Source organism: Alternaria conjuncta, assembly GCF_024043145.1.
Source record: "Alternaria conjuncta strain BMP 0040 chromosome Unknown scaffold_9, whole genome shotgun sequence".
Classification (NCBI taxonomy): Eukaryota; Fungi; Ascomycota; class Dothideomycetes; order Pleosporales; family Pleosporaceae; genus Alternaria; species Alternaria conjuncta.
In genome coordinates this window covers 594195-606033 of record NW_026250098.1, presented here as the reverse complement: position 1 = coordinate 606033, position 11839 = coordinate 594195, and the positions used below count along the sequence as shown (strand labels likewise).

Genomic DNA, 11839 nt, shown 5'->3' with positions numbered 1-11839 from the left:
ACCGGGCGCAAGTACACACTCAGGTTGCGATTTTGCGATGCATTCCGCTTCTAAAAGTCGGCTTCGGCTGCGATAAGTCTCTTCTGAATTAGCGGGCTTGGGATGGGCGTTTGATGGACATCACGGTAGAATACCACAATGGTGGACAGCGTACGATAGCTACGGCCTAGCCTGTACTGCGCGGGCTTTGTAGCTCAGTCTCATTGAGCAGCTGTAGAAACTAGATAAAACTACGATTTACGCGCACGCAATACGTTGCCTCCGAACATGCAATTGACGTCATCGAAGCTACATGATGCGCAGCATCGCATTAAATCCTCCGCTTGTATTCTCCTATGCGGCGAGCGAATCTCCACCCCTTAGACCCCGATGCTAGACAGATTTGAGTGCACCGACATGTGCACCGACATGTATATCGTGATGCGGCCCAATTACATGATTGGCTCGTGCTAGCTAGCGACTCACCGTTACAATCGACAGCCCGCCGCCTATCTTCACAGCACAGCAACAACATGATAGCCTGCGATCCTCCCGTATAATGCTCATACCCTCATACTCGCACAAAACAAAGATTTGTGGTGTCGGCATCCCCATGTAAACAACGTACCCATCCTAGCCCTACTGCGCCTTCCAACTTCACCAGCGCACGTTCCCACGAGAGTGCCTGCGCTAACCTCTCCCAGACCAATCGTCTTTCTCTCTATCCTGCTCATCTTCTTGTTCTACTTCAACATGAGTACCACAGATCACACATCCACGGTTCCTGTCCCGGCAGAGCCGGCGTTGGACTACCACTTCAAGTACACGGTGCAAAAGGGCGTTTTCATGCAGAGTGAAGACGAGACTGATGACAAGAGTTTTGATTTCGTACGTTCAATTCCTTCTCCTCCAAGCTTCACACGCAACTACGTAATTGCGGGATTGAGTCATTCCATCCATTCATTCACGTCCCCTCAATCTGGGATCCGAAGAAGCTGGCTAACATCCCTACTAGAAGACGCAAAACTTTGGTCTGATCGACCGTTCCTACCCGGAAGAAGATGACAGCGACGAACAGCAATGGAAGCGTCTTGAGAAATATTTGGCCAGTCTGGAAGCTGCGAAGAAAGAGGGTGAGAGTTACAAAGTACTCTTTCTGGGTCGTCATGGTCAGGGTTGGCATAACGTCGCAGAGACGAAGTATGGGACGAAAGCTTGGGATGTAAGTTTGATCCGCCTCCCAGCACTGTCTCTCCTCAGGAGATATACCTCCCCGAGTACCCTTTATGGAAGAGCTGAAATGCTAACATATACAACAAGTGTTACTACGCCGCCCTCGACGGCTACGACGGCATAACCTGGGCCGACGCAAACCTCACCACCGTAGGCCAAGACCAAGCTCTCGCCGTGAACAAGCTATGGGCCGAACAACTGCCCCTCGGCATTCCACCCCCACAAACATACTACGTCTCGCCCTTAACCCGCACAATCGAAACAGCAAACCTGAGTTTCAAGTCCCTTCCTCTTCCCGAATCACGCCCTTACGAACCCTTCATCAAAGAACTCGTCCGCGAAGCCCTCGGCGTACACACATGCGATCGCCGCAGCACAGCCGCGCACATCAAGGCCACTTTCACGGACCCACCTCTCACTTTCGAACCCGGATTCTCAAACGAAGATCTCCTCTGGGAAGCTGGATATAGGGAGCCGCGATCTGCAAGACGGTACCGCCTAGCCACGTTTCTGGACGATGTTTTCGCTTCCGATGAGAATGTGTGGTTGAGTTTTACTAGTCACTCGGGGGCGATTGGCAGTATGCTTGAGGTGCTTGGGCACAGGGCGTTTGCGCTTGAGACGGGTGGTGTTATCCCGGTTTTTGTCAAGGCGGAGAGGGTGGAGGGAAAGAGGGAAGTGCCGCCTAAGGAACCTAGTGCTTCGCCGCCATTGTGCGATGGACCGCCTGAGTAAGACCAGAGAGGGACTCTAAAGCAGATTGGGGAATGAGAGGATCGGCAATCCTATACTGTGATTGGCGACGTGTAGGGTAGTCTAATTTGATAACCTCATCACAACCGAATCGATTGTTCACGGTTTGCTATGTCATGCGTGTAATTCACGACGTACTTCGCTTGCCATGATAGCACAAATATCAGCGAAAGCGCATAAAGAGCACAGTCTGCTCGCATATCCCGATCTCGTCAACTACCATCTACCGATTTATCAGCAGCAGACAATGTCCACCACTCCGCCTATCAAACGAGACCCCTCCTGGACGTTCGACCAACTCAAGATAAAGTACGACATCCTCTGGAACGCGTACTCTGGTCATTACATGCCCCTTGATGATGACAAGAGTGAAGAGGATAAGAAGAGGATTGCCGAGCTTGAGACTTCGCTACAGGAGCTTCAGAAGAAGTATGACGCCAAGCTTGAGGAGCAGAAGGAGAGCAAGGCGCAGAGCGAGTCATCGAATAAGGTGCATGACCCATACATCGATAACGACGTCAACCTCTAAATGGGAAAGCGAGACGATGCAAATGGGGACCTCGAATACTTTCCTGTTGAGTACTGTAATTCTCAAGCAGACGTGAAATGAAATGAAACCTTACTGGTAAAGCCAAGCAAGACAATGGACAGTTAATGATGTGTTTCATTTGATCATAGGTATAGCTTAGGCCATCGTGCCGAGATCGACTCCTGGTACCGTACCGAAAAGTCTCATCAGTTTCGCTTTCTGCAAACAATACACGTGCTGTGCTGATATGTCCACCCCATCCCTATACAGACTCGCTGACAACCCTCATGAACGCAACCCGGGTTCATTTTCCACTGCGCCTCTAATACGAACAACGAAGCAGACCCAACATCTCATGCAGATGCATCTCGTGAAGTCGTAACAAAGTAAGCAGGAGTCGTTTTACATCATGCCAAGGTCCTCCATGGCTTTGGCGTAGCTGTCCCAATCGGTCAAAGCACCGAGAGCACGACGCTGGTGTGCGCTGAGGAGCGTGAGACCGTAGATGTAACTTGCGTTGACCCATCCGAAGCTGTGACATGTTAGCCATGAACTAGTAAACTGATGTGAGAAGAAACATACCCTTCACGAGGAACACCCTTGAAGTCGCTGCCTTGGTTACCGTATTCGGCCTCAACCTTGTGAGGATCAATCTTCCTTGTGACATCGTACTTCTCAACGACAACGCCGTTGAAGTCAACAAATGCCTTGGTGACCATGAAGAGCCAGCGGTAGGCCAGACGCTGGGCTTCCGCATCGTAGCCGTATCGCTGCATACCGACCCAGGCAAGCATCTGCTGCGGCGCCCAACCGAATGGATAATCCCACTGACGGTTGGGGCGGTCAAGTCCAGTTTTGCCGCGCGACTTCTCTGTACCCGAAACAAGTCCTCCGAAGGCTTCCAGCTTAGGCAAAGCCTTCTCGACAAGAATGCTAGCTTGACGCGGAGTGGCGAGACCGGACCACATGGGCCAGAAAGTAGTGGCACTCTCGTAACCGGTGCGTTGTTGTTTGACCGTGTTATAATCGAAGTACATGCCTGCCTCCTCGTCCCAGAGATACTTGTCCACATTAACGCGGCGTTTTCTAGCGCGGCGCTCCCATGTGGAAGAAGTCTCAATATGACCAGGCTTCATGTCGCCAGTGCGGAATCCCTCTGGGATTTCGAGCTTGTCGTTGAAATGGTTGCGAATGCATCGACCAATGTCGACTTCGTACTTGTAGAGCAGCGCATTGACGTCAACGACGGCGAGGTCTGCTGCGACCCTCTCCAGACGGTAGGAGGTATCGTGGCCGGATTCACGCACAGCGCGGTCATGTAGGAAATAATCATCAAGCTCAGGCTCGTTGACCTTTCCGTTGTTGTATGCATCGACGAATTCCTTAAATGTCATACCATGCTTGTCGGCATACGGCATCAAGACTTGGTGGAAATGGCTGGCCTCCGTCTCGGGTGGCACACCTCTTCCGCCAGGTCGGTACCTGGTGAGTCCAGTGACAGGGTCTAAGCGCGGCGCGCTCATCCAAACCGAGTGGTATTCCTTGATGGCAGCAAGGATACCGTTGCGCAGGAATTCTTTGGAGTCAGGCTCGTGCTTGATGCGTTCGTAGCATCGCAGAGTCATGTCGGTGAGGAAGGGTGGCTGGGATCGGCAGAGGTAGTATGTACGGTTCGCGTTGAGAATCTTGTTGTAGTGCTTGATGCAGAAGCAGAAGTGAATGACCATGGACTTGACCAGGTCGACGCGATCGTTGACGAGGAGACCAAGCGACTCCATGTAGCTGTCCCATCCGTACAGCTCGTTGAAACGGCCTCCAGGGACGACGAAAGGCAGGCCTCTCAGGTCCTTCTTTTTCGTCTCTGGATCTATCCATTCCTCCATGGCAATGGCGAGCAGGCCGGGTGCCTTGTTCAAGTCGCGCACGTAATCGTCGTTGTCGCAGTCCTTGTCCAGCCAGACGACGTCGAGACGCATTTCGGGGTGTTCACGAGCAATGCGGGTGTAGTACTCGTGCTGCTCAGGCGCGCCCTGAGGAATGTATATACGCGGCCGTGGGTCGTCTGTCCAGTCCTTGGGGTCGACACCGACCTTCGCAATGTTGGAGCCATCGATGCGGCGGGTGAGGCCGTCCCAGAAGGAGAACTGGATGAGGCGGCTCAGGCGGTTTACGGGGTTCTCGTTCAATCGCGATTCGTCGAGCACGATGGTCTTGCGGCCGTAGTCTTTGGCGAGGGTGAGCTCCTGGAGCAGGTTCGAGAGCATGTAGGTGCCGCGGACGTCGTGCTTCTTGAAGGCATTGGAGCCGAGCGTACCAAGGGAAATGGTCTGTGTATTGTCAGCCATGCTCCCCGTGTAACTGCAGAGCATCGTACCTTCGGACCCTTGTCGTCGATTGTGATCTGGTAGTTGCCGTCGGAATCTTCGCGGGTGAGAAGCTGGTGGAGCGTCTCCTCGACGTTTATCTTGAAGCGGCGAGGCTGCAGGGAGATTTCATCTGGTCTTGTCAGCCAATGGCGCGGCGTGGGTGCGGTGCAAGGTACGTACCGTGACTGATGCGACGACCAGCAATGGCGCCCTCGGCCAATGGAGCATTACGCGTGGAATTGTCTACGTTCTGCACTCAATTAGTCTCGTCATGACATTAGACGCAGGAAGGAGCGCGGGACTCACGGCTGAGTAGGTCCTGGCTCTGGCATGCTTCTTCGAGTGACTCTCGCCATAGTAGACGTGCGGTGCAGCGTACGGGTCGAGAACAGTCGAGGTTCGGCGGGGCTTGGAAGATTGCGAGCTCATGCTACGGGGGCGGTGGGGCGACGACACCAGTCAAGGAGTGTGGTGGTAGTGGGTGTTGTGGTGGTGAAGATGTGCTATGTATGGCGTAGGTACTGGCCAGCGTTAGCTACGAGGGTGGTTGACGGCGAGGGTGGGGGTGGGGCGGCACCTTTGTATCAAGATGCTTCAGAATCTAGGGAACGGCGGGCGGCGGTCACACGACGATATGCTGGTAGTGCTAGTCTAGGTGGCGGGTGCAGCGTAGGACTGGAGGGAAAAGATGGATATGCAACGGGCGAAGGTAGCAGTTTTGAGCGCTGCAAGGCCGGCAGGTCCGCCGATGGCAGCAGAGGGCATAGCAGCAGGCGTCAGTGGTGGGTCTGCTATCACGATAGGCAATGACAGACCAGGCGGTGAAGCAGCTGCATCGTGCCAGACGCAGGCGGCGTGACTGCTATCAATGCGACAGCCAGGCGGCATGATGATGCTGAGCGAAGACTGCCAAAAGGCCCCGTGCTGCCCTGAACCCCTGGGGTACTTCTTCCTCCTCATCACCATCGCGACTTGCACGCGCGCGCCGACCTCTGCCGCCTCATCATAGTGCCCCACCAGTACGTCATGGCACGATGTCCTCGTTCGACAATCCGCGTGTTTCGAATCTCATCTGTTGAGCTTCAATGCCTTGTGTGCGGCGCCTTTGTTTTTCTCCTGCCTAACTCCGGACGCACCTTCCTCGAGCGACGCGCCTGCTGTTACTGGCTCGGTTGCCGGGGTCAGGCGCTGCGTGTCCGTCAGCCTGCAGGCCTTCCCCCACGGGAGCCAGCAGTCCGCACTACACCCGCAACTCCATCGTGACCTCCGAACAGAACTTACTCTCCCTCTTACTCATAGCTCGGGAGCCAGCTGAGGCTGTCGCCTAATATTACCCCATCAGGTCAGCAGATCTAGATGTCCGTCGACCTGCGCTGCATCTGCTCATGGCCGTCTCCGAATCTCATCCAACGTGCGACTTTTTCCGTCTGATGTTCACTTCCGGCTCTCCAAGCTCGGCCGTCTGCACGCCGGCCGGTCTTCGGATGCCTACCAGAAGCACTGCACAAGCACACAAGTTGCAAGGTAGGAGAGTGTGGGGGTTGTCAAACGACTCGTCGAGTCTGTCTTTTTGTGATATATACATTATACACTACAAAGTCGTGCTTTTTCGTAGAATTTTGAGTAGTTCGGCCATTGGCATCGTGACAAAAGAGATGGTTGCGCAGTCTTGAATGGTATCCGTAAACCCCAACGCCTTCGCTAACACGCAAGTAGACAAATAAAATGCAAGACCAGCTGGTCGACGGTAATAGATGACTTTTTTAGACTTCGAGCTTCTTTGCTGCCTGCTTTCGGCTTCTCCTCATGCCTCTCCAGCTCCACTTTGATCCCTTCTCCATTTCTTGCACGGGTACGCCCAGAGTTGATGAGTCTGGTCGTGGCGTGTCGACGTTGCTGCTCCAGCTAGTTGACGCCGTCTCGAGTGATGTGGCGTTTGAGGCGGTTCTTGACATGTCGACGCTGTACGCGCTCTCGTATGACCTGAGCTTCGATTTTGGTCGTGATGGGAGGGGTTCTTGAAGAGCGAGGAAGCCGGAAGCGAAGCATCCACCGTACGCCTTCAACACCTCCAGTGACGCGGCTCTCCTCAAGGCGATGGTCTCTCTTTGGGTTTCCACGTTGCCGTCGTCTGACTCGGCGAAGTCACCATCGTATCGGTAGTAGAGTTGGTCATCCATTTGACAAGCGCTGTCAACCTTTGACATCGTTAGCAGTGAACCGATGAACTGTTCTCGAGTCAAGACACACCTTCTTGTGTGTAGCGGTGTGTAGTTGTAGGTTCTCCTCAGTGAGTTGGACTTGCTTGAAGCAAGTGTCCCAGTTGGGTGTGCGTCCAAGGTTTTGATACATGTTGGCTGGTGGTGTTGGAATGTTCCGATGGGTGCTTTTGATTGTATTGGGGGTCGAGGGTCTTGATGTAAGGCTGGTAGTTGCTGCTCTGTTGGACTTTGAGTTTGACTGAACCAAAAGGCTAGGGCGCTCAAGTGTTATATACCGAGCGTCACTTGGTATCCTAGCCAGCAATCAGGACGGCATCCACCCCAGCATGCGCCATAGCGCCGCGCTCGCCGATTGACTCCAGGGATCGCGCCCAAAAACGTGGTACATGGCTGCGGCTCTACCGTTTCCGTCACCTCTCACGCTCAGACCAGATCAGCGTTCGTTGCTTTTAGTTGCCGTCTGCGCAGGGGCCCCATGGCAGATCCTAGTGTACTGAGCCAAGGGGCTGGCTGTTCAGCCATGCACAAACTCCACAATCTCTAGAGGCATGGCGCCTTCGTATAGTGGACCTATCGCAAGCGGCAGACGTGGCATAATTCAAGCCTCAACCCCTCTTGCTGCATTCTATCGCGTGCGCCGATCAGCCACGCTTTGGGATGCACACCAGACGCCTCAGCCGCTCCTTCGTCGCAGTCTGCTGTCAATCTTCTATACTCGCAAGCATGCAGCCCTCACGCCGGCATAGAGGCTAGAGTTGACAGCTCACCTGACGTAGATAGCGCAACGTCTCAATCTGGAGTAGGTAAGCGAGAGACTCTGTAACCAAAAGCACAGTGGGCATCTGGCCGCTGGGCACGTTCAGCATTTCGAAACAACAACAGCCTCTGGCCCAATCTCACCGCCTGCCTGTCATCGTAGGACAACGGGCCTGGGAGGACGTATGCCCCTCACCTCACGGACGCAGAGCTAACTGCATGTTTCGAGACGCCAAGGGCGGTGAGATGAGTATTTGACAGCTGTTGCAAAAAGCACCAAACTGCCTAGCGCGGCGCGCCCCATGCGCCGAACGATGGATTCGCAACCATGTCGAGATCGTGACCTGTGATGCGGAAAGCCTGTTCCTGAGAAGATGCATGGAAGTCGTGGTGCGATGCCTGATCGGGATGCGACGCAGGAACAAACTTCTGGGCCGCCCTGCGGCAGGGCCCTCCACCAATCTGCACTCGCATGCTGCCTGGCGATCATTGCCAAGCGTCACCTTATTCATGGTCACATTATCCCATCATCATCGCCAACACACGACGCGACGTGTCCGTCAAAGTATCGCAACCCTCTGTCCAAGGCAATAGACAGGCAATAGACCATGTGGACTTTCATCGCTATCCAACGTTGAGTTCACCATCTTCTAATCAGGCGCCACGACTTCGGTGTCCGCGACATCCTCAGCTAGCCAGAGATGCCCCCTGCCCAGATTGACTAGCGCGCAGGACGTCTTCGCTGTGGCTGGCGCCCACCATGTCCCACCTGAGAGGCCGACAGTTGCTGTAGATACACGGCCGCTCGTCGCTCCGGAACGCGACCGAACGAATAAGCCCTTTGTCCTGGGCGCTGGGTCCAGTTACGCAATCTGATCTGATCTCCCCTCCCGCGAACCAGGCACCCATTTGGCTGTGTACCTCGCGTTCGGGACTAATGCAGCCTTGTGCGAGAGACAGGTATGACAGCAACGTTTATGAGACATCAACACCAACGCTCGTCTCACTTGTCTCGGGACCTTGGTAGAACAGCTGTGCAAACACACGACACCTTCCCTTTCCTGAATAGACCCGCTCTGCAGCATCCATCGCGCCTGCGCACTGCAACAGCGGCCCAACATCATCGTCATGATGTATTCTGCCCGATTCGCATTCGCAACATGACCTCACGATGCCTCTGTGCTCTGTACCCTGCTGCCTCACATCTTGGAGTTGCCTTCTGGGGAATGCGGTGCGAACACCACGGCCTGCACTATACGAAGCCTCGCCGAACCGTCAGGCATCATTTCCAAATCAGCAAACCCCAGTCCAATGACGTTCCCGCCCTTTCGCACCCCAGTCGCAATCCAGCAGGCCGGCGACCTAACATCCTCGTATGAACGATTATCGAGAAGCTTCATAAACTCCCATGTTCAAGATCGCGATTTGCCCATGTCAAATGACTCGACACCCCCGTCCGGATCGACCCAACTCCGCGGCCCAACTGTGGTGACTCTTCCACAGTAGATCGCCGACGAGTGGAAAGTGGATATGGCAGGATTCCACCCCCGGTTCAATACTACAATATCGCGAATCGCTATCCTGATCTGTTCGAGATGAGAATAGCAGCCCTGTGCATTTTACCCGCCCGCTTGGTCGCCGGCCAGATCCACCGGCGTAGCGCAAATCTATGTGTGACGTCGTACCTTTAGTCTACAAAGGGCAGTCGTTCGTCGCCCCTTTAGAGGGGCGCAGGTGGAGATTTGTGCGACTTTATATATGTTTCGGCTCTTCTACCGCTGCCTGCTGCATGTTGTTTTCTGCCCGATGATGGGGCGTCACAGTGCAGGGTGGATCGACCGGAAGATGCCTGGTCACAAAGGAACGAAAAAGTACACAGCAGAGACGTGGCGCATGGCTACTGTAACCACCTGGACAGCCACCGCCCTATCGCAACTCGTCTCGGTGAGACTTGTTCTTTTGTCGCCCACCTTTCTTCGGCAGTCTGGATGCGGAAGCTTCTTCGGACCTTTTTTCCTTCTCTCTCTCTTCCAAGGTTTCTCCTTTCAGTAACTGCCCTTTTGAGGGAGGGCCTAGATGGTGGGTTAGGTCTGGATGTGATGCGTTCGATCGTGACTTCCTCATCTTTCCTCACTGAGATCGGTGTCTTGTGCGCGCGTTTGAAATCGCGAGAGAAGGCATGGCGAGAAGACAAAACAAGGTCAAAGTGAAGCTGGTCGTTACAATTGCAAATATGGAGTCTAGAGCTGACATGGGTATAGATCTAGATTGCCTGTCGTGTCTGTCTGCCCGGGATATCCTGAGAACATCAACTCAACACGCGGGTTCTCGCTCAACTTCAAACCAGGACCTTTCAGCTCTCATTTCGTGGCTATCTCGAGATGTTAGGATGGAGCGCAGGTACCTTTGTGATTTGCTTGTTACATGCCTGCCTCGGTCATTGCCGTCATTTTCAGCTTCTTTGTCAAGCAGCACGGCCGTAGACTTCAGCGACATCTGCCAGCCACCTATCTAGATGCTGTTTCACATGCAGATGCGGTACGCGCATGTGTAAGTGCGGGTGCGGGATGTGGAAGTGGTGTTGCATCTTATCCAGGTCTTGCTTGTGAGAGCGGTAGAGGTGTCTTTGGTGATGTAATGGGTGTTCGGTAAACTGTCGTTGTATTGATGACAAGAGATGTGTCGTATGGAAGGGAAATTTATACATTCCTTTCGGAGAGGAATAGCTCTATCGTTACGCAGTCCTGCTGATTCTCGAGAGGTCTGCGAGATGGCGTTATGGTGGTATTATGTGGAGTGACTCTCACGATCACGCCCGCTTATGGAGCAAGCAAGGTTGACGTTTAGCCGGCAGACAATCCTCACGCCACATCTACCAACACTGTGACACAGCGATATGATTTCGCTCACCTACGCAAGATTCCTCTAATGACGCGAGTACACGCTGACTTGATCTTCTTTATCCTCGCTTTCTTCCTTTCTTGGTGTTCCTCTTCCTCAAGCTCCATCATGTGCTTTCGCTGCATCTGCTCTCCTGCAGAAGAGAGACTTGGTTGTGGTTGTGTTTGTGGTTCGCTCTTGACAGAAGCAGTAGCAGTGCTGAGATCACCACGCTCTCGCCCATCTGTGTCCATACTAGACGCTCGGGTTGTAGGTGCGCTAGCATGGGGACGACCTCGTCGCCTCTTCTCACTATGCGCATATCAGTGTCTGGTACCACAGTACAGCCAAGAGGTATCACTTACGCAGCGTCTTGACTCCAACTCTTACCTTGACTAGTATGATTCATCATATGCGGCCCCTCCATCTTCCTCGCCGGCACCAACTCAATCCCGAAAGGCCTGCCACGAACCCAGCCCTCATTCCGCACCATCCTTCCCTTCCCCTTGTCTATCCTACCAAATCGGTCTATTCTGGGATACTCGACAGGCGCCCTGGTCATCTTCCTAGGCCGTGGCGCATGCTCAGGTCCTGGCCACGTACCCGAAGGGCTAGTGTACATGGAAGACGGTGAAGAGTGGTGCGTGTTGCGAGGAGAGTTTGGAATGTAAGCGAGGGAAGAGGGACCAGGGATGCATGGCGAGACTCGGCATGTTGGACTGCATGTTTGAGGTCGCGGAGTGGTATCGGCGCAAGGATTGGGGAGAGGAATGGGGACCCAGTCGAGGACGCATGGTACCGAGGGTTGGTGATCGTCGGTTGAGGAATGGTAGGTCTGTTGGTAAGGGTTATTGAGGGTAAACTTTATGCTAAGGCCACGATGATACCAGTGATCAAGGTCTGAGTGTTGTCTGCGTGGTCGTCTGTTTCATAAGTATACTTGCTCTCATCGCTGACGAGAAAGGTTGACGCGGCTTTGCTTTCACATTCGCTCGATCTCGGCCTTAGCACATTTAGGATTACAGATCGGAACAAAAAATGTTAAAGACCCTGAAGCTGAACTTCCAGCTGTTTCGCCTTCCGAAACATTCGCTGCGAACGACTTACCTCGCACTGTCCTC

At 53.8% G+C, this 11839-nt stretch overlaps 4 protein-coding genes across 4 annotated transcripts; 2 read left to right on the top strand and 2 right to left on the bottom strand.

Moving 5' to 3' along the window:
* Positions 1-732: 732 nt before the first annotated feature.
* J4E85_006662 (uncharacterized protein) lies at positions 733-1947 on the top strand (the record flags this gene model as incomplete). Its single annotated transcript, XM_051470898.1, has 3 exons — positions 733-867; positions 995-1201; positions 1300-1947. The coding sequence occupies 3 exons, from the start codon at positions 733-735 to the stop codon at positions 1945-1947; spliced, it is 990 nt and encodes a 329-aa protein (XP_051325108.1).
* A 166-nt stretch (positions 1948-2113) lies between these two features.
* On the top strand, positions 2114-2494 carry J4E85_006661 (uncharacterized protein; the record flags this gene model as incomplete). The annotated part of the gene is made up of 1 exon (XM_051470897.1): positions 2114-2494. The coding sequence occupies one exon, from the start codon at positions 2114-2116 to the stop codon at positions 2492-2494; it is 381 nt and encodes a 126-aa protein (XP_051325107.1).
* Positions 2495-2896: 402 nt separating this feature from the next.
* J4E85_006660 (uncharacterized protein) lies at positions 2897-5289 on the bottom strand (the record flags this gene model as incomplete). Its single annotated transcript, XM_051470896.1, has 5 exons — positions 2897-3026; positions 3077-4821; positions 4869-4990; positions 5041-5110; positions 5167-5289. The coding sequence occupies 5 exons, from the start codon at positions 5287-5289 to the stop codon at positions 2897-2899; spliced, it is 2190 nt and encodes a 729-aa protein (XP_051325106.1).
* Positions 5290-6623: 1334 nt separating this feature from the next.
* Positions 6624-7212, bottom strand: J4E85_006659 (uncharacterized protein; the record flags this gene model as incomplete). Its single annotated transcript, XM_051470895.1, has 2 exons — positions 6624-7058; positions 7111-7212. 2 exons carry the CDS (start codon positions 7210-7212, stop codon positions 6624-6626), a joined length of 537 nt encoding a protein of 178 aa, XP_051325105.1.
* Positions 7213-11839: the final 4627 nt, after the last annotated feature.